Raw genomic sequence first — 25,674 nt, forward strand, 5'->3', positions numbered from 1 at the left:
CCCGGGTGCCCCGGGAATCATTAATCCCGGCACGACGCAGTGCAGTATGTTCCAGGCAATCCTCCTGGCATTCGGTGTCAAATGTACCACGGAATGGGCGGATTGTTATACGGTTCGATGGCTGCACGTTGTGGCCAATGTCTGCACGATACTCCGGCATTCCATGCCACGAGCACAATTGTTGCTGCTTCTAACGCGCGCATGTGTGTGTCGTGCAGTTTACGGTCCATACCTGGGCCTGGGCCCATTCCTGCTATTATGCTTCATTTATGCTACCTCCCCCTCAGGGGTTATTATGCTGCGCATACCTGGCCTTCGTCAGTGCCCAGAGAAAGTGCAATCCGTCGGTCAACGTCATCGAAGGTGGCGATGGAAAGTAAGACATTCTCTGCCCGCAAGAGTGTAGTGCAGGTTGCTTGGAATTGAATCGCGAAAAATGAACTCATCGCGAAGGATGAGCCACGTTTTAACGATCGGGCACGATCGGCACGCTCGACGCCACCCCGGAACTGCGGTTCCTTCCTTCCTTCCTTCCATTCCACGAACTGGTGACGTCATCAGAAAGGATCGCCGCACCACGAGGAATGACGCAGCACAGCAATACACACGCACGCTCTCTCTCTGCTGTCAGCTGTCTGAGCCTCTACCACCATCACCAGCCTACATCTGTGGTGAGGAAGAGGGCAACGAGAGATACGGCTTACGCAGCGAGCCAGCCAGCAGCTGTGGTCGTCGGCCGTAGATCGTTCTCCGATCCGAGCATCGAGAGGGGTTCGTTCCAACAGCCACAACACGGGGGGTTGCCCGTTGCTGCTCGCTCGTGTCCCATTCGTGACCGAAGCCCAACGCCAAGCGGACGTGTCGCGAGCGTTGTGAGGAAGGTGGTGAGCTCGTTGTCGTCGTTGTCGGAGTTCGAAAGATCGTATCCATCGAAGAGAAGGTACCAACAGCAAAACCAGTGCGCGCGTGCGTGATCAGCAGGAGCAGAAGAAGGAAGTTCGGAAGCGCTGACTCAGTGCGATCGAGTGCGCATTACGATTACGATCCGCGGTGTGTTTTATCGGTGTATAAAGTGAGTGAGTAGCTGGATGGTGGTGTTGTGGCGTGTTTTTTTAGGCCCACCGGTGGTAGCGGATAACCGTGGATAGCCGTAGATCGATACCGACGAGTGTGAAGCTTAAATTCAAATTACCCCGGTGCTGACCAGCGCAGAATAGTTGACCATTTTGACAGCTATTAGCGAATTCGGTCTGTGTGTGTGTCTGTGTGTGTGTGTCTGTGTGTGTGTGTGTGTGTCTTGTGCCACTTTCGCGAAATTTTTGTTGTTTCTGTTTTGTGCGACGTCGGTCCGTTCTGTTTTGGGCCATTTATGACATAACGAATTGCTGTGACAATAGGCCTGTGGCCCGGTTGTCCCGGTTTGACGGGACTTGGCAACGCCGGGAGAATTCGGTCGCGCCTCTGATCGCGAATTGGTAGATCAGCCGGACCACCGGGGGGGAAGCGAAGGGGGAGACAGACCCAAAACACAACAGACAGAACAGCGCAACAGGAAGGAAGCTATCGATCGTCGTCTTCTCAGGCCACGGCAGATAACGTTACTTTTTCGGCTAAACCCGGGGAATAGAACGGGACCTTGGGACGGGGATCCTGCGCAAAGCAAGCAACGACCTACCTTCAATCCAACTCGCCCAGAACCGCGTGACCGCGGCCTGCCTGGGCGACCTGGGCGCACAACCAGACGAGAAAACGATCCAAACCGCACCGCAGATTCAAGGTAAGAGCAAGCAGCAGAAAGAAGGGTTCTCTTCTTGGGCTTTTCGTGGAGGAACAAGAACCCGAAGGGAGTCGGGGGGAATGTGTTGACCGCTGCTTCCGTTGTAGATCGCGTCTTTGGTGCCGATAGGTGTCCGCGGATATGTTACTTCGCTCTCTGCCACTGCCGATCCCTTATCAGTTCTGGCTACCTTCGTCTTCTGCAACATTCTAATTATAACTCACCTCGGGACACACGGCGGCGGTGGGAACAGATGAGCGATGAGTCGAGCCTGTGCGTGGCCATCCCACCCCTTCGCCAGCCAGTGTTACTCATCTTGCACACTATCACTAACGCACTATCTTATGCCGCGGATAGTTTATGACCGTGACGATGGTGGTCGACTGCGTGCGATGATTTGTGAGCGGGAAATGTATAAAAATCGTCGGCCGGTGGCGCGTTCCTTGCGGCTGCTAATTGGCTATCCAAGTGGCCGATTGGATTCACTGCTGCTGCTGCTACCACATCCCCATTGCAGCCGGCAAGTTGCGTGGAACCAGTTTTTATGAAAAGTCGATGTAATCGTCGTGTCCTTGGCCGTGCGCAGGTCGATAGATTAGACTGGCTGGCTGGCTGGTGCGGTCTGACACTAGTTATGCCCGTAGGGCTTGAGTTCAGGAAGCGACTTGGTGACATAAAACAAAAAAACGCATGTTGCAAATGGTGACGATAGACGCACGCGGTAACGTGCGCTCTTTAACGATGCGCGAATGAAGCTAAGACAAGAAGGTGGCTCGTTAAACACTAACACTACCGCAGGCAAGTGCTTTGTGATTCATCGGTTCTACCCCCTCCCCCGGGGTGGCCGTGCCTTGAGCGATATGCTCCCCCCCCTCCCCGAGTTGAGTCACTGTTTGTGGCGCAAATTAACACATAGTACACTTGTCGGTTGTCGGTTTTAAAATGGGAATATTTACTATCTGCTAACTCTGCTTCAAGCCTTTTTTTTTGAGGTCGCTTTTCGAGGTTAATGCGCAGGCGAGTGGTTGGTCTGTTTATGGTGATGGAGTGCTAAAGGTGGTACGTTTCAGGGGAGTCAAGATGCACGTGGAGTCGATTCGAATTTGGCATTCTAATACCTTTTTACATTCTAATGCAATTCAAACACACACAAACACACCGGTACGCCCATTTTAACAAACATTCGAATGTCAAATGAATGGTGCTCGGGGAGTCAATAAAAGGTTTGATCAATAAAATGGTTTGATGAGAGCAACCGGGGAACCACAACGGACCATCATGCTCTCATGTGTGGTCTTTCATGCTGCGAGGGGCCAAAAAAAAAGAACAAAACTGCAACACACTGCATCCTGTCACCGCCGCATGGGTGGCACCTCCCCGGGCAGGCCAGTGAGCGAAATGTTTGATATGCAAATAGCAGCAGCCAAAGCCAAAAACCGACCGCACGACAACGACAGACACACGTACCGGTCTGGTACGTGGAATGGGAAGCTGCGAATCACATTAACCGTTGTATCAGAACAGGAGAGAGAGAACATTTGAACCCGCGAGCCCGCGATCGCGCGAAATGTGCGCGAATTAATCCGACAAACTCAGCATTTACACCGCATTTTGCATCGCACTGATGCTTCATGTCCTGCATTATGTTGCTTCTCATGACGCGCGTGTTCCGTTGACATAATTTTGTGCTGATGATGGACGATTATGCGCGAATGGACGCGTCCGTGGCAGAAGTGCATCGCTTGGCAAGTTGTACCGGAGTCAGTTTACACAAATTGACATCCAACTTGTCAAGAGGATGTGGCGCGATTGTCACACGTCAGTGTGGTCGCGATTTCAGTTTGTCCAACGATTCCGGAGCTGGCATAAGCAGTTCAGTTGCAATCACGGTTGTTATCGCGTGCTGCACCTGCGATTGATCGATTGCAAAAGCGGCGAACCCCACGACTAATATACCCGTCGACGCGTGCAATCGAAACGCTTCTTGGTCGAGTACTGTGATTCCGAGGGTGCCGCGATAAGATAATGCGCTCGCACTAGCATGCGTGTCAAGGGTGTTTCTTCCAACGAAGGTGTGCTCAGAGACGCGCTTCTTACTTTCGAGTCTCTTCTCGACTCCGGCAATGATGGCAATGATAGACCAAGACTTGCATGTTCGTACACTACGTACCGTAGATCGTAGACCGTCGCATCGGTGCATCCTTCACATTCCAATCTCGGCCGGCCCGGTCGAGGTGATGATAATAACAATTATCCAACACATCGTATCGGAAACATCGGATCGCGAGCCAGGCTCCTGGGGCCCGCGAGGGCTTGGCAAAAAAGGGAGGGCTTGATGGATGCAGCTCTCGGAAATGCCTTAGCCATAAACGGCCAACTGCGATACTGGCGTGTGTGTGTGTGTGCGTGCGCGAGCGCAATGTGCGCTGTCAAGGTTGGCCGGTTTCGGTTGACGAAGGCGCGCGCGCGCGCCGTACAGCGGAGTATTTACCGAAAATAGTAATCACGGCCGAGGGGAGGTCTCTCTCTCTGTCTGGAAGGTCGCATCAAGATGGAGATTCACGCACGGCGGTGGTGGTGGTCGTGGTGGTCGCCACAACGCGCAACTATTAGCTATCGCTTTGTCGCTCGCTCGATTGTGGTTTGCAGTGTTTGCACAATCCAAGCAGGCCTGTCGTTGGACCAAAACCGGACGATGGCGACGACGATGCGATTCTCTCGCTTGATACGATGATCGTATCCTGAGCGCCTTGGCCAACAATTAGCCCTCGGGGAGGAGCGCATCTGTCCGTGTCCATAGCATTAACCGTCGTCGGTCGTTGAGGCGTCGCTTGAACCGGTGTTGTTGTTGTCGAACAACTGCCGCTGCTGCTGTTGCTGCTGTTGCCGCTCCCATAAAGCCCTCCCTCTGTGTGTGTGTGAGTGCGGATGGTAAGGGTCCTTATGCCGTCTTGTTGAGGGATGCGCTGGCAGGCGCGTGCCATACGCGCTATCTGGTTTCCGGTCCGTTGCAGGCGTCGATGATCGTACACATGGCAGTGAGACGTAAAAGGGAACAAACGAAGAGAAAAAGAGAGAAAAAGAGAGATAGAGAGAGGGAGAAAATGTGTGTGGAAATGTATCAAACGCCATATGTGTCCTTTCGCATCCCTTCAACAATCGACGGTAACGATCGAGCGAGCGAGCGACCGAAGTGCCCGAGGGCGAGGGACATTAGGGTGCGTTTTCTGTTCCTTACCGGTGTATGGTGTGCTGGATAAATTTAGAACTCCCCCTCTGCGCACTCAGATCGGGATCGGTTTTTTCGGAGTGGATTTTCCAGGAACCCGCTTAGGGACCGTTCTCTGACAGTTACAAATGCATGCGCGTGCGCTGACGCATCCTTTTTGGAGGAAGACGTTGTTCTACCTCGAAAACTGCAGCTGTCGTTGAGGACGATGATTCCCTCGCATTAAGTATGCATTCTGGCATGTTCGTACATTACCATTGGTATGCTTTCGGGAAGGTTTTGGAGGAGGGGTTTTGGGTTGAGAAATGCTTTCACCATCGAGCACCAAACAAATAATGATAGAATTGCCTTTCGGGTGATAATATCCAACGAAACGAAGCAGAGAATCGATAAGGAACACGACAGACGGTTTGGGGAACATATTTGGAGGTGAGACCCATCCCATTGCGTAAATCGTCGTCGTCGTCGTCGTCGTTGCTGGATGTCATCGAATGCCATTCTGGCACACAATCGGAACGACACTTGACAGCACTCGACAACAAGTGTGTCAAGGTGTGCCAAGAGAGCCGCGCTGTTCGGTTCGGTGGCCTCCGGGGCGCTTGAAGATAAGAGAAGCTTGGCATGGCCTGCCTGAGGTGAGCCAGAGGCGACGGTGCGCGAGAAGGTGTAATAAATAAGGGTAAAATATTGGCCGCGGTCGGGCTGAAAAATGATGGCTTATTACCGATTCCAATCGATTCGATGACTACCATCAATTAGGTCTCCGTGGCCCGGCCAGTATGTGTATCCGGAGTCCCCTGCCTCCGAGGGGCGGAGGTTGCGATAATTTGCATTTTCTCGTGGGCTTTTTTGGGGGTAGGGTGGAAGGGGGTCTCCAAGGGTGCGCGGTTATGCAATTGAATCAAATTTGTCAGACAAAGTTGACGTTCATTTCTAATTAATTATGCAAAAGATGGGGTATCGATTGAATGTTTGAACATTGATGGTGAACATCGATCGGAACGGGGAGTTGGGCAACCGGACCGGACTGAAGCGAAAAGCAGTAGCAGGGGCAGTGGCGATCGTGTGCTCGTGGCTGCTAATTAGGCTGATTCTATTGTTTTTAATACCTCACAGTTTACTTTTAATATTGCCGGCATACGTTTTGTATAAAAAATACAATGCTTGCAATGCTTCTCGGGAGCTTTAATCGATCTCAAAAAGTAATTGAATGAGCTAAAGAATTTAATTCTATTATTTGTATCTCTATTAAGGGTAGGATATATGATGCATAGTAATGATACCATTTCAGCTAGAACTAATATAATTTAATAGGTTTTCCATTTTTTGCCAGATAGCATTGGATAACAATATGTTCAAACCAAGCTAGCAAAGAACAGACATATTAAAATACTCCAATAAATTCTTAAAATATTTCAACAGCATATGTTATTTGCAATTGAACGATATCCCTAAATTATTCGAACTTCGTCTTGTAAAACAACGTTCTGTTTCAAGGCATGTTTGAGGGTATCTTTATGCTCTTATTGCTTATTTTCTGATCTTTACAAGGGTGCGAACCGTTCTGAAGTAAATATTTAACCTCTATAATGGTGGAATGCATCGCAGTTTTGCTTAGAAACATCAGCGAGTGAAATTTAAGCTTAAACAAGGGGCTTAAGATTTAGATATTAATCAGAGCAGTGCCTCAAACCATAACAATAGATTCTTATCGAGCGATTGAACTGCTCACAGGAAAAAAAACCCTTCCAATTTCTAAAACTATATCTTCTACGCCTTTTCTCAATGTGTTCAAGTCCCTCGTTTTTTTTAAAGCGTTCCAGCTGTTGATGTTCTGCTTATGTTGAAAGGTATTCATAACATGATTCGACATAAAAATTAGCATCCAGCGCGCTGCACTAATTAAATAAATGTTACTCCATCCCGGATAATGACGACCGGCCGACCGGACCGCCGAGGCTGAACGGTGTGATAAAATTTGTAAAATATTTTCCTCCCTGATCGCAGCATGCGCACGAAAGCAAAAAGCAACCGCGGTCAGCATCCGTGTGATCCCAGAACGAACGGAATTTCGGGGCCCTTACGATCGTTTTCTCCAGTGGCCCTTTCTCCAGTGGGCCCAAAACTTCCGATAAACGGTGCGCTGGTGGTGGTTACCCTTTTTCTGCTGCACTCTCATCATTTTGGGGAGACGAAATGAACCAAAATGAAAAAGCCATGCCGTGCCAAGCCGTTTCATTTCATTAACAGCCATTAGTATGTAAATTGTGTTGTTGCTTTTTTTTGTTGTTGCTTTCTCTTTCTCTCTCTCTCCTCTGTCGTTTGAATTTGTTGCTTTCATCTGCGATCGCGAGAGTCTCGCGTAAGCTTGGAAGCTTGGAAGCGATCTGCCGACGATCAGCCATCAGCGGTTGCAGTTTCGGCGGCGCAGGGGGCTATCGTGGCTATCGTTGCATAATTTAATATCCTATACCGTTCACCGGTCCGGTGAACCGAGAGGCCGCGGGATCTGGGCGACAATCTCGGGCGATCGTTAATCGCCCGGGATCGGCCATTGCCATGGATCGTTCTGGTCGTTGGAGTCATTTGGTCTCACGCATGGATCTCACGGAGTGTTCTAGCTAACCCTCCCCTCCTCCCCCTTCCAACCGACACTCTCTTGCGTGTGCATAACGCGACCAGCCATTCCCATTAAGAGCCGACGAAGGCCGGCAACCGATACCGCACCGACCATAAGAACGGCCGGGGGGGAGGACAAGAAGCAGTGCAGTGCAGCATGGAGCTGGAGCAGCAAAAGAAAACATAAAAACCTGTCCTTCACAGTGTGGTAGTGCCCTGGTCGCTGGTCATTGACGTCGCGGTTGGCCACTATGAAGCGATCATCCGGAAAGCGACATTTTTACGATTGTTTGGCCGACGAAGATCACGAGCTTTTACGATTTGATTGGTCCGCTAGTCATGCCAGCCTCTCGGGTTCCCTAAACTAACTGTATAATCTTAATTATTATATTTTATTTTGATCTGGAAGTTACGACAGAATCCAGAGGGGACCATCCCAGTCCAGGTCGTACGGGGACAAACTATAAGGATGACCATTTGCTACGTTTGATGCCTAAGCTTATGCCCCTTATGCTCGTAAACCGATCGTAAACCGTATAGCAAACCTCGTATGGCCATTAGACGGGCGTTGAATCGCCGCGAGAATGTCCGCGAGGCCTCACCTTATTGTTACTTGGCACGTTTGTTATCTGCGCTGGCGTTACGCCCGGTAACCATGCGATGCGATTGCAAGGAGGGAACAATGAAAAGGGGGGGCATCCTCCTTGAACTGTCCTTCACCTGAAAGCCTCCACCTTCGAAGCAATGGAGCCGGGATCAATGTCACCGTTCAAGAGGCCTCCTCGGTATGTGCTGCATATTGTCTAGAAGGAGCTTCTATCGTTCCACTGTTCCGAGTGCTGGTACCACTGGTGAGGTCACAGGTATTTGTTTTAAACACACACACAGGAACATATACACACATGCTATTGTCATTTGAATAATCTGTCAGGGTGGAATTAAAATTAGTTGATCGTTTCCACCGATCATGAGAGGTATTTGCGTTTCGTTCGTTCGCGACAAAACATACACCTTCCTCTCCTATCCCTCCCTCTTCTGGTGACAAACCTCCCACCACTGTACGGGTGGGGAATGCCTCAAACAACGCAACTCCGCAAACGATTGACGAACGAACGTAGCTGCTGCGGACGAACGAGGATGTGATGTTGATGTTGATGATGATGGCAGTCGTGGAGGAGTCGTGGTGGTGATGGTGGAGGAGTCGAACTTGTTCTAGGCAGTCCATGAACCCGCCCGGCCCGCTGGTGCGTATTCCAGAAATCCGATCACGTACCGTGTCGGTGCGCTCAGCCGTGTGTGCGTGTGTGTATGCGAAGGCAATTTCAACTACTATAACTATGTTTAGAATTTTAAATACCTCGTCTGATGGTGGGGAATGGGGATGGTGCTCCGGGGGGATGGCGGTGTAGGAGGTGGTGTGCACGACTTCTTGGAGCGTTAATAATTCCTTCCCGGGCCTCCACGGCCCTCCCCCAAAAAGCCCTCTTCCTCGCTTGACGTTGTGGGCGAATGTGGTTGAAGTTGAAGGTGGAACACGCACGACTGACGAGTGGAGACAGATGGTGGGACGGCACCGGGAAGAGGAGGAGGAGGTGCATGGCATGACGGGGCAGGGCAGTCGATGAATCCCTGTCAAGCATCGTTTCGGCGCTGGCTGTGGAACGACGTTCTTTGCCTCCTTTTTCGCCTCTTTTCGATCGCTCCAAATAGCTGTACATTCTTGGGGCGCACTCCTTTGGGGCTCGCTCCGTCCGTGTCCGCCTTGGTGTATTAGCCTCGGTTCTCTCTCTCTCTCTCTCTCTCTCTCTCTCTCTCTCTCTCTCTCTCTCTCTCTCTCGCTGCTAGCGAGCACGCGGTACCTTATTGTGACTCGCGGTCTCTACGGAGAGATGTTCCGCGAGAGCTTTTGCCGTTGCCTTTCCATTGCCTATTATCATTGCAGGAACCACTTAGGCAGGGGGAAGGGGGTGGAGGGGGGTAGGTGGTCCTGCCCGCGGTTACATGATCGCCGTTGCCCACCCGCCAATGCACAAAGCCTAGACAAAGGCCATACCGAAGGGCAATTACGGTATCATCTCGATACAATGGATGACAGTTCTTGGTCCGGTGATGCGCCAAACGCCGGTTTTTGTAAGTAGAAAGCGGCACATTCTTGGGTAGCTGCCAGCGATCTATCAGAGATCAATCGTTTAGCGTTCGCGATATTATCGGGGCGAGCGAGCGAGTGAGGAGGAGGCGGAGAACAAGAACTAGGAATGGTGGAGTGGTGTGGAATGGGTTCTATTCATTCCACTGCCCGGCATTCCTCGGCTCGGCGGCCGGAACACTCGCTAAACGATTGCGCGCGCGGTCTCAAATCAATCGCCTCTTTGCCGGCGTCTTTAAGAATTGTGTGGGGGAATGCGTCGAGCAGAACGGTATTTTCGGGGGATTCGTAATAATTGAAAACCGCTTTCTTGCCTTGGAATGCCGCTTTGGCTATTCTAAATTGTGGAACTGCTCAAAAGAATAGAAAGAAAAGAGGTATTATTATATTTTTCCATATTCTTGGCAAAAAGAAAAGGCAACTACAAGTGGAAGCAACAGAAACATAAAAAACGTAATAAGAAAACAATTTCATACCATGAAAGCATAAACAGCATAAAAGAGTGAATTTTTATTTAAGAAACAAAGAAACGACACCTTCCAAAATGGATAGCACAACATGGTATAATCCTTGATAAAAATTAATTCAAAAGCAGAACTTGTGTAAAAAGTGTTAGAAAGTGAAATAAACATAATTTTTAATCATCTTTTGCTTCCCAAAAAGGCGAATATACAGTGCAATTCATCATAATGTCTCTGCTGTCATGCAAACAATTCAGAATGACAGCTAAACATGATGCATAGAAAGAGGATCCAAGTTAGCTGCTCCTCCATCACAAAACAAAATGGAGCACGCTTAGCGGCTGTTTGATTTGCGTGCATTTCATGTTGCGCTACCGAACGCGCCGTTGACGTGGCGCTCGACGTCTACCGATGCTCGCTCGCTGGCAGACGCTCAAGGATAACGCTTCTTCCTCTCGTTTCCCCCAAAACACGATTCTCGGAGTGGCATTCTGGCCGGGCAAAGAGGAGGCTACTTGATGGCGGCAGACGTCTTACTGTGTTTTGCTCTCGCTCACTATCGCGACAACACTATCGCCAACGCTAACCCTAAAGACGATACTCCTCCGGTGCGCCGGTTCTTGCACCGCATAAAACCGCTTCTTTGGATGCAGCAATTGGATCACTGTCCGGAACAATTATGAGACCCGATGAGACGGGCCGCGGAGGAGGGCCTTTATCCCGATTGCATTTTGTTACGCTCGCTGGAACGCTTCCACGATCGCTTGAAGAAGGTTTTGCGGACCTCCGGCGCGGCCCTAGAATGGCCACAACAACAACAACAACAGCAACAGCAAAGCAAAGACAACAGAATGAGGTAGCGTTCGAAAACGCAAAAGAGCAGACAAGAAGGCAGAGGCCCGAGCACGGGCCCGGGCCCGGGTTCGAACTTGGAAATGGTTTTCTGGTTTCTTTGCGCCTTCGGCCTCTCCCGGTCCCGGTCCCGGTCCGTTCCCGTTCCCAGGCGTTGCCAAACCGTTTAGTGGTTGGCGCGGATGATGGATAACTGTTTCGAACCAGCGCGGCCGCCACCGCCACTCCGGTCAAAATGCTGCATATTTGCCTCGCGAATACCCCGCGTCCCGGGAGTATTGCGGGAGGATTCCAGGCCAATATAGAAGACGTAAGCACATCTCATCGATCGGTCGGTCGGTCCGGGAGGGTGAGTACCTTATGGTTCGCTTTAGGCCCTTCATCTCGGCGCGCTGGAAAGCGTTTATGGAAGAAACAAAAACAACATTCGCGTCGCGTCGTCCGCTGGCGGTCTAGAAGTCTGCCGGTTGCGGTAATGTATGGGGTCCCAAATCGGGCGAGCGAGCGAGCGAGAGTTTGAGTTTGCTTGCTTGGAGGGCAAACCAGCAAATTGTTCGTCCATTGGCACGCGGATTGTCCGACTCACTTCAGTTCTGTGTGTGTGTGCGTGTGTGTGTGTGTGTGTGTGTGTGTGTGTGTGTGTGTGTGTGTTTAAAGTAGTGCCGCTAGCGATACAAGTTCCTTCTCCTACACTAGGGGTGCTAGCAGCCCCCCAGTTGGATTTGGATAGGCCCGGTGATTAGGCCTGGCCACGGTACCTACCTACCAGGGGGGGGACCCCCACTAAAATGGCCATCTCGGTACTGCGAAATGTCTTAACGGCACTCTGCTTCTTCTTCTTGCTCATGGCCGCTCCTCTCCTAAATCATCTCGAGCGGGGAGAGAATCAAAAGTGGTTTAACATCCTTCACCTTCTTCCCCAAACGATTTTTCGCCGACATTCGCGGCGATAATGCGCGTTCCGGGGGGACGAGGACGAGGAGGATGAGGCCACAGCACGCGGATCGGTTGTGAGTGATAGCGTCTAATGATATAACACGCCAACGACCGGATCCACAGTGCGCTCGCTCCGTGGTGGTCGTCGAAGGGCCATTATCCCGTCGTGAAGTTCTTCTGTGAAGTGAAAGCCTAGCAACCGCTAGACCCAGACCTGAGAGGGGGTTAAATGGAGGGGAAATGGTACGGGTACGTCACCTACAGACGGATATCGAGTACCAGCACCAGCACCGGCATGCGAAAGACACGCGGCGAGCGAGCGAAGAGAGAACATTCTGCAACATCTTGAGAACAACTGTTGACGGAAGACAACAAACAGTGCGCCGAGATCGCCGCTTCCCAAATGGTTCTGTGTGTCCACGAGAGTGGCATCAGCGGCTGGGAGGCGGGAGAGGAGGCCCCTCGAGCGGTCACTTGGGGTTGGAAAGTTATTCTTTCCAATTTACGCTGATACTGGCCGGCGAGGAGGCGTAGGTCGTCGTCGTCGTCGTCGTCGTCGGGGTTTGGTCGCTTATCTGCTCACTGGCAGGCGCCATTACCGAAGCCCGGCTTCAAATGGCCGGCAGGCAGGCGGTCCTCGTTTCCACCAGACCAGAAACCGACATCGAATCGAATCTCGTCGGTGGAATTGTCGGTAGTGTTCAAGATGTGATCTCTCTCGTCTCTTTAAAGTGCTCCTAAAAGCTCCGGAGCTTCCACCATCCACCACCAAGGCTCGCGGTCTCTCTGTCCGGCGACTTGAACACGCCGTGTATTGATCGTGACAGATTAAACACGCTCGAATGGCGGCGCGCAGTGTTCCCGCCGTTTCCGTCGTGACGACAAATGCTCACCACCGGGTTGGTTGGTTGGTTCGGTTGGAAAAATCCAACCGTCTACTGGCGCGCGCGCCACAGTTTTCCACGAAAACATGTCCGCACAGAATCCGGGCGGAACTCGACGTGCTGAATCGTGCTGAAGCTGAACGACACGACATACGACGGCCGGGGCGTAACTGTGGCAGTATGTAATTAATGGTTGGCTGCTGGAGATCAAAGTCACGGGGGGATGGTTCGCTTTTCTGAGGAGAAATCATTCAACATTCATGTCGGTAGGCTCTAAAAAGGCCTCTGCCTGTCTGCCTGCCTGGGCAGTGGGTGTTGTAGCAATTCCTTCCAATCAAATATCGTTTGCGGGGTGCGCGCTCTAGGAGAGGTCCAACATCATGGGGGGGATCCGATCCGGTTCGTGCCCTTCCTGTACCGTGTTACAATTAATAAATTAGCATTACATCTCCATGCTTTAATGGTATTTTCGGTAATTTCGGATACGGGAGAGCGAAAAGCTGACACAAGAAAAGTTTCTGAAGAAAATGGAGTTCGTGGCACATTCCTTAAACATATCCATGTATCTAAAAGACATCACATCAGACGATTTTGTATAATTCAGCGGAGAGTATATTTAACAATCGAATGAAATGCTAATAGAATTCATAGAATTACACATTCGAGAAATGATTATTGCGCGTCTTGCTGGAGTCTTGAACACAGACCGGCTGAGGGGAGAAACAAGCACGCTACCGTATACACTACGATTCCTTACCTTCCACTCGTCAATACCCATCGAATCGCAACTAAAAAAGGGAATCAATAAACATTCCATCGAGCAGCAATCGAGGCCATGAGGTAATGACGGTTGGCGTAATAATAAATAATGATCCCGGTCTTGTATCGATCTCGTCGACCGGTGAGAACTCACACCGCGAACCGATTCCCGGCACTAAAACCTTAACACATCACGGGAGTTATAGCTAATGCATCAACGTTCGTTGGAACGTTCTAATTCACTTTCCCGACACTCTGGAACACGGGACCATTCGTTACTTTCACCGATTAGCGTCACTGAGCATCGACATCGCCGGATCCGAGAAGTGGTGCGGATGTGCCTCTGTGTGCCTGTGTGTGTGTGTGTGTGTGATGGTGCCGATGGACTAGTGTTTGCAAAGTGGCCGTCGAACCCCCTCCCTTGACAAGCCCTCCCCGGTGCCTGGATCAGGTCGATTCCTGGGCACTTCCTGTGTGTGTGCGATAAATATTCATAACCGACGCGCCCGTCCGTTCGTTCGTTGTGGGCTCGAGGCCGTTTATGATTGGATGGTTCCCGTGGACCGCAAGAAGACCGCCACTAGGGGCGCTCCAGTTTCGCTACAGCTTCGAACAGCTTCATTCCGCAACACTTTCACCTCTCAACCGCGAGCGAAGCGCGCGTGATGCGCGGACGCGGGGCCTGATCCAGGGCGTGTGCATCGCGTACGATGCCGGCGTCACTTTTTAGCGCCACCAACGGGTGGGGCGTTACACTTGTCGTGGCCTTCTTCCTCTCTTGCGGTACAATTAAAGCCCCCGGCCCGGGTGGTCGTTCCGAATTGCGAATCAATCGATTGACCGGAAGGTGGTCCGTTGGTGCAGCAGAAGCAGTAGCAACCAGGGTGCCATGATCCGATTTGAGCTTTCAGTGACTTTGCGCCATTTACGACGCCAATGGTATAAGTATTGACGTCAAGCGCGGTACCAAACAAAATCGACTACCGGGGATGGAAGGCCGGGCCATCATTATTCATATTTTACCGAGCACACCCCGGTCGTGCGCGTCCTTTAGCGGTAGTCGTATTCTCAGAACGAACCCACCCCGTTCTGGCCATTAGTATTCCCGAACGAGTCGCTTGGAAGAGCGGTAGAGGAGAAGAATGAATATTTATTTTGTCCCGCCCCGCCCCACACCACACTGCATGCAAACTCCTCACCGGGAGTCCGGGCTCCGAACCAACTCGTTGGCCACAAATCACAAATCCCCAGCGCCGTGTGCGGTGCGGCCACTCCATCATAAATGTTCGATAATTCATACTTGCCATGGCAGTGGCGGCTACTGGTGGTGATGGTGGTGCTGACGAGCCTCTGTTCGAATGCAACAGCACCGTAGTCGTCGTCGTCCATAATCGGTACGATTGTGTCGCGGACACGGGCCATTCCGATGCGTGACACGTTCATCGCGTTGCGGTTTGGAAGTTACATGTATATTCGGTGGCCATTCGGGTACGGTTAACGGGTTTAGCATATTGGTGGTGTGGTGATGCCACGCGGCACGCGGTATGGAGTGGCTTCTCCACAACACTTGGTTCTTGGTTCAATTAATTGGTGGCTTTTGGCGAGGTTTTTAAGTGAAGGGCAGACAATGTGTTGGCATAACCACTCATCGCTCGGAGCTGCTCTTCAACTCAGGTTCAGGACCCTCTGGTTTAGGACCTTTGAAGAGGTTTTTGGGAATGGTGAACCGTGGTAATGACATTTCTAATTACAAAACCAACCTCGTGAGATCCGAGCATCGCGAGCCGAAAAGATAAAGTTTACCAAGAATCCCTCCGGGGGTGGGTTGAAAGTTGGGCACAGGAAGGAACACCGGTTGTGGTGGGAAATTGAAAACCGAAATTCTTCTATCCTTTCCGGACCCTTTCAGCCGTGACAGCGACGTCTCGGGAGGCGGTGACTCCACTCCGGAGCATCGCGAACCAGCGAACGAAGTAGGCTGTGCGGAGTGAGCTGAGGATACTTCAGCCGTAGCGAGCGAGAGGTATCTTATGTGGTTTCTCATGTGAGCTCTATTGATTGTTACACTAATGAGTACACCATAATGAGTGCGATACTGCTAGCGAGACCAGAATCCTGCTCTTCTTTGTCCTTTTTGGCAGATAATTATACATTCTGCTCCATTACTCCTGCACTCTGCGGGGCGTAATGAGCGCAACGTAAATCTCGAGCCAACCAGTGAACGGCGATGGGGCAGATCACATTACGCGCCGTGTCAAGCGCTCAAGAGTACTTCGGTATTGCACGTGCCAGATCGATGCGCGTATTTGGCAGAGAGCACATTTTCACATTATTATTTCTACTTTCTTGGAACCCGTGGTGGTCGATGTAACACAGGCGGAGCACACGTAATTGAATCTAACGAACCGATGGAGTAGTATGTTCTTGGAATCCCGAGCGTACGTTTTTGCTCCCGGACAAAGACAAGGAGTCGTGTTCGCTGCTACATGGCGGCGCCACTTTGGAGTCGGTTTGGGGGTTGGTGTTTTTATTCGGTTCGGTGGCAACGGCAGCCAGTAGAAAACTTTGGCTCGTTTTCCCTCGCTTTGCCCCGTTCCTCTTTCCGCTAGCACGAAATGGTCAGCAGCAGCAGCGTCGATGATCTGCTGTCAGATGCATATGCGGACTACAGTCTCTCCCTCTCGTTGACAGGCCAGCGATGGCCGGGGACAGTTAGTAGAAAAGTTTGCTTTCGACACATTTTTCGGGTCAACCTTTTCGGGGACCTCGGACCAGCGACTGTGTGTAAATCGTGTGTCGCACAATCTGCACACCAAGAAATGCGCCTTTACCAACGCTTAGCTGCCGTTCTTTGCCGTATGCTGGAGAACGCGATCACGTCACAATGCTGGTGGTCTGGTTGCTGGTTGGCTCCTTGTTCACCCTTTGGTCTGTTTGTGTGGCGCACAGTACAGCACTTCTTTGGTGGAGCTTATGGTAGCTTTCATTGTGTCCGCGAACATTGTGTTCTTGTGGCATGTTCTTCTGATAAGGTTAGCGACGACGTTTTATTTTCCATTCCGCCATGTTCTTGCCTCCATTGTTTCATCGTTCCGTGGCTGGTTCGTGGAGCACACACTTGAGGGAAGTGTTTGTCGAATGACCACTTCTAAGGGGTACGCGTCTGGGACAACACTCTGGTTCGGACACTCTGTTCGACAGCTGGCAACGAAGCCATTAATCGATTCTACCGGTCCCGGACTCCCGGGAGAGACTTCCGTAAACGGGCCTGCACGAAGTGTTGCAATCGCACAAACGGCAGGCCACGACTGTGTGGTCACATGCAGGGGGCCAGAAGGCAAAAACGTGGCAGGAAGGTGCAACTTGTAACTAATAACATCGCGAATGTTCGCGATAAACTACTATGTGTGAAGGGCCGCAGGACAGGTGAGGTAAGTGGTCGCTGGAGGGTGGTTCGTGGTGGTGGTGGTGGTTTGATAATCCAATCCACTGCCACTGCTGTAACCCGGTAAGGCACTAATCGGTTCCGTTGATTGAGTGTGCTGCTGTTGCTGCTGCTGCTGCTGCTTGGGGACCATAACTTGGCGCAATTGTCGCCTTGAGGGGAACGGGGTTTTACTCGTGGGGCTTGACTGCTTCACCGTTCATGAGTCACTGGCATGTCGCCGTAGATGGGACAGCCATTCGCGTCTCGTTCGCTTCTACTGCCGTTGCTGGTATCGTCAAGTAATAAATGCATCTAATTGCACACACTTTCCGCAGCCCTTCGGCGGTGGTGCCATTGTTGTTCGCTTATGGGGCTTCCGGTCCGGCTTGGAATCGCTTTGTCCTTAACCCGTCTCTAACAGGGGATGCCAGCGAATGTGAATGTCATCACATTTTCCGTCTGATAGATAATGTGTATAATGTGTGGTTCTTCTTCTTCTTGTTGAATTTTCCGTCACCGTCTTGTCTCGTCTCGGCAAAGGTCGCGTATCCGAAGGTCACGACGGCTGGGTTGGTTGGTGGTTGGTGCTTCTCGGAAGGATAAGCACCTCCGCCGCACGGTTTGTTGGTTCCGGTGTGGGAAGTGTGAATGAACGTCTTGATTTTTGAATGCCTCAACTGCCGTCTCGAGACCTTTAAGACGGTCCAGGAGGCTGGTGGCTGGGTAATCACAATCTTGTTCCGCATGGTTTCGTTAGGAAATGAGATGATGGTTGTCGAGATTGTGTTCGAGACGATGTTAAAGCTGGTTTCGTTTACATTGTGGCGTTAGTTTTGTTTCAGGGAAAGCTGGGAAGGTTGAAGTAAAGCACGTTGTTTGTGGTGTTTTGATTACGGCAATGTCATCGTGCGTGATAAGCCCACATAATCCGCCTGTTCTCGATCGCTAATTGTAACGTAATTTGTTTTTTTTTTCTTCAAATAGTGACGTGTTAGCATTTCAACACCCGGTGATGATGGAGTTTTTCATTTGAATTTTGATTAATCGTGCATCACGTAGCTCATCAAATGTTATTGATGTTGATCCCGATGAAAAGCTTTAAGAATATTACGGATTACCTGTGCTATGATGCTGTTTAGAGTATTTAATATTTTCGGGTCGAACTCTGGTCATGGAAAACAGGAAACAGTTTTTAGTATTCAACATTTTTTTCATATTTAAGACGAGGAGACATTTATAGCCCAGAGTGATTGATTGAAATTATACGATGACACATCAAAAGCGATGATTTGGCAAGATGTGGTCTGGACAGTAGGATAGCAACCAACAACTCTTTCCGCATTACGACTGGTGCTAATCGATGACGCCAACGTCCATGTATATTGAAGCATTTTGCAAAATACGACAGAATGACTTTGCTTCCAGAAAATCAATATCGTGTGACTGATTCAAAGAAGTCATTTAAATGACTTTCAAGCTAAGTAAGACTAAAAAAAAAAAACAATCGAAATATTACTGGGACTGTTTGCGATTGAGTGGAAATTTTTTGTCAAACTGGCTAAAAGCTTGTTAACAAAATTGTTTGAATGTTGAATTGATTGCTGCTTTTCGAAGTTCATTCGCTGGAGTCTATCAATGATTTCATATTTTTCTTCAATTATCGATAAATACATTCCAGACCCCTATTATGTATTCCGATGGAAAACACTGCTCCTTCCTACATAAGACTCTCTTTGTCTATCCCGGGGAAACATTGCTCTCCCTCTTTTTCACCCGAGGATCTTTACAGCACACAAGGACGTATGACCGCGATTGAAGGAACCGAAAACTGAAAATCCTTCTGCCGGCGAGTGAATGCCGTAGTTTTGCTGCTCGGCGGCTGACTTGCTGCCTCCGTTTCCGGCGCTCGATTTCTCACCCCCCGTGTGCTGCTTCTGTTGTTGATCTCAATCTCACCTGGCACCGAGATTGAAAGTCGTTAGCTAGAGTACCTCCCCTTCGGGGTCGGTCGAGTTTTCGCTTATGTGTTCGGGGCCGGGTACAGCTTCAGCTGCCGCAAACACAACGAGGCAACGCGGCAAAGTCTGGCAAAAAGCATCCAGAGCCTGCTAGGACCCTGCGATTGACACGCATTTCCCAAACCAACCAACCGACCATACGCAAGCGGCAGGCACACGGACGCCCCTCGTTCGTAATTAAATCGCGGCAGCATAACCGTACGTTACGGAACCCCCTCCGTGGCCTGTCCGCACCGGTTCGGTACCGATATCGCACCCTACAATCATACACCCGGGGGTCCTTCGGATCGTTGCCATGATCACACATACACAAACATCACACACACATAGTGAGGGTATCCTGTGCGCTCATTCGCTGCATGCTGCAGCGTTAATTTCTCTTTCGTTCCGACGAGGGGAGAAACGGACGAAACATCTGCCTCGATGCGGCGTTGGTCGTGCACCGCATCTCTTAGGGAACCGTCTAACGGCCAAGAAGGATTTGATGCGACGGACGTGCGAGAGAATTTTAAAAATCCACATTCAATGCATTCGACAGTTTATTAGGCAGAAAACGGTTCGAACGGGGAATGTGTGTTAGTTGCAGTTGTGCGCTTTAAAGTTGCGGATCTGCGGATTATTTGAGGACAGCAGGGCCGGTGGGAAAGGTGAGCTCAGATCCGAGGTCTCGGTCTCGGTTGAAATGTGCTTTAGTACAGGAACAACTAATGGTGGCGGTGTTTTATGACCAAAAAACAACTCGCGTTGTGCACGGCAAATAAATCGTTTCCTCGGTCTAATGTCTGGTGAATGTCTTGCCGAAAGCTAGATCACACCGAGACCGGGACCAGTTGAATAGTTAATTTTACTAGCCGCTTGATTGAGTGCATCCACGGCCAGGGAGCAACGGCGTGACGGCCATGAGGCCAGAGAGAACACAGACCCGGAGTTCCGGATAAATTATTCCTTCATGGCCAGGATGGACCCTGGCCTTCCGCGGAATTCGGGAGTGTGTTGGCGTTGGCTCAGTGGCCGAACACACCGAAAGTGGTTGATCGTTGAAAGCAAATTTGCATTCGCTGTTACGCGCGCCGCAATTGGAAGGAGTGATGTAGACCACATCATGCGCGAAGTGTAACGCACATACCGGGTGAAGGGCGAGGTCCCATGGAGCGCGGGTTTGTTTTACTTTGTGGGGAAATGAGGTTTTTCCGGATGGCCGGAATGGTGATGATGGTACAGCGCATATGTTGTGCCTGGGCTGAGCTTTTAGTGGCTTGTGCTAGTGGTTTGAAGTGAGATTCGAAATGAAATGTAATTAATGGAGCGCTGAGCAGCACTCTCTTTGGTCTGCGGTGGTGCGGAGTGTGCGAAGCTCGTGTCGCTGCTGCTGCTGATGGTGGAGGTTAAAGAGGATGCATCCCATCGAGATGCAGCATTTGTGGTTCCGCGGGAAAGCACCATATTAGCGAGGCACGGAACATGTTCCATGGCGTGGACCATGTCATGTTGAGGGTCACAATCCGGTCGCATGGCGAGTAACGTTTCCTTTCCTCCATTCAATCTTCCCCTTTCGCTAGATGTCACGATCAAATTTCCAGCGCTCGCAAAGCAAAGTGTGGTTCGGCAATGAACCAACGAACGGCAGTGGTTTCGGCAGTGGACCGACGATGAGCGGATTTCGTCCGTACAGACCACCGACCGGGTACCCGTTTCATATGGGCACCATGGTACGGACACAGTATCCCTCGTTTCACGATCTGGAGGAGGAAGACGAAGAGCTGATCGAGGAGCAGCAGCAACGACCGGACCAGAACCGGAGTGGCGGTACGGCGAACGATTGGGCCGAAGCGAACCGACAGGGAAGTCCCTCGAGTCACAAAAGTCAGGTAAAGTCAATGCGGCCCCGGAAGTGGTCTTAATGTCCTTTACTCATCAACGATTGTTTGCTCGCAGGACTCTGGATTCTCGGACACAGAAACGTCCCCGAACGCGGCCGGTGGACACTCGAAATGTAGTCTCAACGAATCGCAATCCCCGGAACAGCTTACACCAAAGAGAAGTATCGAAGACGAATCACCATTCCAGCGATCACCGTCGCTGAACAGCGAGGTACCGACACCACCGACCGTGATCCGACGACCGACGGTCGCAGACCGGAGAGAGGAAACAGAAGAAAACGATGGTGATGAGGCCGCAGCACCCCACAATGGCCGCCGTCTATCGTACGGTGGACCGACGAATGAAGCAAACGAAAGTGAAGGAGGATCGGTGGAGCGTGAAGAGGAATCTAGTCAATCCGGTGCGACCAGCCCTCGGAGCGGTGGCAGCATTTCGCTGAAGCGTGGCCGCGTCATTACCAAAAACAGTCGCGTCAAGCGCAACCTCAACGAGCAGCTGAGCAACTCGAGCGAAGAGATGATTTCCCTCGACAGTAGCGAGCTGACGAATCTGCTCAACGAATCGTTACACACCACCGGTGGCCCACCGGCGGAACAAGCGAACCAGCGACAGCAAGACCCGACAGCAGCGTGGACACCGAAAGGTATACTGAAGACGTCGGGCACACGGACCGACTCGGGCGATCAGGGCGATGCGTTCCGGCGGGAGGGCAAAGAGTTACCGACCTATTCGCAGCTCTATCCGGCCGGTACATCGACACCGATCAAGCATCAATCGAAGCTGTACCGCTCGTTACCGCTCTCCCCGTCACACCGAACACCGAACGCGGCCAGCAGCAGTCCACCACGGGTAGTGCCCACGAGGCTCGGTGCCCCTGCCGGTAGTGCCGTGGAGAGTTTCTACGATGAACCGGATCACACCGCAGCCCACAGTTCACTCACGGCCAGTGAGCATGCCCTGAGCTACACGATCTACGACAATCCACTGCTCAATGGACACATGCCCGCGGTACAGCATTGGCTCGATGGGTTACGGTTCGGGTGCCAGAATGAGGTCATGTCGATACTGCAGACCAAATCGATCGCCGTCGAGGCGGGCCGTACGCTGAAGATGACGTCCGGGGTGGCGGTAAAGATACTGCGCCACCTGCAGACGAAGGTAACGACCCTGCAGGGTGCGTTCGAGCGGGTCGAGAAGCTGTTTGCCGCCATCAAGCGCTACCAGACGCAACCAGAGGCGGACGAGCAGGATGAGGATGAGCGGGAGGAGGACGAGAAAGAGATCTACCAAAAGGTGGCCCCGTTCGTGCACGGGCTGGCCAGTGATATCTACGAGTTTGTGGTGAAGCAGCGGGCGAACGATTACTTTGGTCGAGAGCCGAGCGAACGGGATGATCGGCGGAAGTACGCGGAGAACAGTCAATCGTTGCTCGATATGGCGACGGATTTGCGGATAGCGGCGGCCAATGAGGACAGCTTCGATTACGGCTCGGTCGAGGAGGAGATCCAGATCGTGAAGCGCTACTTTCTCATTACCGTGCGGTTGATCTTCAAGAGTCTGGTGAAGGTGATCGTGGATACGATCGAAAGCGCGAAATGTGATCTGCTTCTGCGCTCGAACCTGAGCTACGTGGCGATGCTGTCGAACGTGGATTACGGTGGGTTGGCCTCGCTGAATGATGCCTTCATCTCGAACTACACGGCCCGGGCGTTGCTGCTGGTGTGCGTGGAATCGAAGTTCTCTTCGATCCGGGCACTGGCGTTGCGAGCGCTGGCCACCGTTTGTTCGACGACGGAAGCGATCCGCCAGCTGGAGCGAGCCGATGGTTTGGAGATACTGAGGGACATTATTGTGACGGAGCAGCGGAAACCGGCCAGGCGACAATCGCAATACCTGCCGCAACCGGACCAGGAACGGAGCGAACCGGAACTGCGGGAAGCCGTCTCGGTGCTGACGCAGATTACGGCCCCGTGGCACGGAGAGGATCACCGGTTGGAGGGCTTGAAGCAGTATGTGCATTCGATCGTCGAAGCGATTACCGGTAAGGGACGCATTTCAACCATCATGTGTTGTTCGACCGATCCGAGGCTTGTTTTCTTGCTCGTCTTTGGGATTAATTATAAGTACTACCTCCTGCTGTTCAAAATGATCAAAAATATTGCGTAACTCCCTAGGGATAAAGCATCACCGGTGGGTCCTTAGTTTCAACTACGTGACCGGCATTCTATCGCAAGATTGAAACCCGGTTAGGGACGTAGTCCAATTGGTGAGGGATTTAGTTGAAAAGTTTCTGTGTTTCTCGACCGAAATGACGTAATTCTTGATACCACAGGCAACCCCCCTACTGAGACGTAATTAGAAAAATTAATCCCCACATAATCCGACACCCGACATAACAACCTTCAACTCGCGCTCACAGAGATGACGACGACGGCGACGACGACGATGTCTCGGACAGGAAATTGCTTTTCATCGTCGCTCCATAATAATTGCATTTTGATCTCATTGTACCGTTTGCTCTTCTTTTTTTCCCATTTCCATCGCTTCAACCCATCGGACACCACAAAAAACTGCAACGCCCGCAAAACGTGCATCAATGGATGGATACCTCCTCCCGTGTAGAGATAATCGAGAAGACGACCTGCTGTCAAACGTTGCTGCTGTGTGCCGCCTGCCTGAACAACATGACGCGCATCGAACCGACGGCGGTCTACTCGCTGATGTCCCAGGATACGGTCGGCAAATTGAAATCGGCCACCGAACACCGCGGTCCCGGTGCATCCATCTTCCTCTACGTAAGTGTGACCGCTTGGCGGTGGCTTGGGCGCTTTGGGGTTCCTTTTAGCCGGACCGATAACGTAAATGGAAGGATATCAATTTTTATCACTCCACGAAGACAATTCCCGGGGTGGGCACTGAGATGGATGTGATAAGGTCCCTTACTCGGAACCGGCATGACTTCCCATTAGTTGCAATGAAGTGCATCCATGCGTGTGGCGTGTGTGTGTGCCTGGAACGCAGTGACCTAACCATGAAATTGGCGATTGGCCTCCCGGTATGGTGCTCGTGAGTTAGGCGACGGTGATGGAAGCAATCAATTGTTGGCCAAAGAAGATCGCAACAAAAAGTGCGCCCCGCAAAAACGCCGTATGGTGCACCGTGGCCGGTGGAGGGGGGGGGGGGGTCTAGTAAAGCGATATCCCACTTGATGGATTACCGACGGCGGTGACATCAAGCCCCCGGGTGTCCGTCACGCCTTGAGCCATCTTGTTGAGGGCAAAGCGGACAAACATCGCATGCTGCGATTGACAGGCAGCCGAACGATACGTTGGCGTGAATTGATTCGTGTTTGATGGGAACGCACATTAATCCGATCCGCTGTTGGTGTTGCGCTAAAATGAAAATTCGGGACCAAAATAGACTTTTGCCCACTGGCCCAGAGAGCCGCCTTTCGGACCGTCTCTAATCTGTTACATTTGTCTTTCTTCCGAAAACAGGAACAATTCACCTCGATGCTGTACAACATGTCGGCCAACTGGAAGTGCCACCATCATCTCGCTAACCGGCCCCTGGTGGCCTTCCTGGTGGCGCTGTTTAACCGAAAGTTCTTCGAGAAACCACCGACCCGGACGGAAGCGGAAGCACAGCGCAAAACGATGAAGAACATCCTGCACGTGCTGTCGCGGCTGATGAGCGGTGGTTCACTGTCGGCCAGCTCGTCCTGTGAGCTCATCGAATCGACCATCGTGCCCGTGTTTGCGCGCCTTGAACGCACGCTGGACGGTGGCCACGAGCACTACCGTGACATCTCGTACATCAATCGGCGATTGAATGAAAGTCTCTCGTCTCGGGTGCCTCACGTCACCTCGCCGACGGTGGAAGGTGATGGAACGAAAGATTCCTCTTCGCGCCCGACGACGACGACGACGACGCCGGCCCTGATCGATGATGTGGTTGAGCCACCGGCCAGGCACATCACCCGGCTAACCGTACAGCGTGATTCGAACGGTGCGCCGGTCATTATGCTGGATAAGAATCGACAGGAGAGTTATGTCTAGGGTGATTGGGAACGATTGGACTCGATTGGCAGGAAATGGGAACACTTGTTCTGCCGATTTGAGGGGGGGAGGGTGGGCTGCCGATTGAATTATTGTTCAACTGTCCAAATGAACGGAGTGGTGTGCGTTGGCGACGGCGCGTAAGAACGAATCTATGCAACGCTCGAACGAAGCGGTTCCCATTTGCCGCATACGAACCATACGAATCCATAGTGCCATAATGTTACGAACAGTGTTTGAAGCGAACCGAAGCGATTGGACGAACGATAGCAGCAGGAGAAAATGGTAGATCTATGCGATCCCTTCCCCGAGTGTCTACAAGGTAGGTACCGGAGGTCGGAGGCGAATGTGAATGGTAGGACGGAATACGTTCGCAAACCAAAAAAGGATGGACTGAGATGATTGAATGACAAGCACGCCTGCGTCATGCGTGTGCCATGGGATGTGTGTGTGTGACACGAGATGATCTAATATATTCTTCGTACGTTTACTGTTGTAATTTATTTTCGAAATCAATATCGTTTAAGGAGCAGTAAGATATCTCCGGAAAATAGAGAATTGTTCAGAAGAAACGTGGTTTTCATGACACGGAAAGAAAGGCATCTCAGGGAAAAGGGGGTAACAATA

General features: G+C 51.4%; 1 protein-coding gene across 1 annotated transcript; it reads left to right on the plus strand.

The window, feature by feature from the left end:
- Positions 1–887: 887 nt before the first annotated feature.
- LOC125960140 (uncharacterized) lies at positions 888–25,674 on the plus strand. The gene is made up of 5 exons (XM_049693346.1): positions 888–1,777; positions 20,668–20,976; positions 21,044–23,030; positions 23,612–23,784; positions 24,487–25,674. Exons 2-5 carry the CDS (start codon positions 20,668–20,670, stop codon positions 25,045–25,047), a joined length of 3,030 nt encoding a protein of 1,009 aa, XP_049549303.1. The 5' UTR covers positions 888–1,777; the 3' UTR covers positions 25,048–25,674.

The sequence above is a fragment of the Anopheles darlingi genome, chromosome 2 (assembly GCF_943734745.1).
Source record: "Anopheles darlingi chromosome 2, idAnoDarlMG_H_01, whole genome shotgun sequence".
Taxonomy (NCBI): domain Eukaryota; kingdom Metazoa; phylum Arthropoda; class Insecta; order Diptera; family Culicidae; genus Anopheles; species Anopheles darlingi.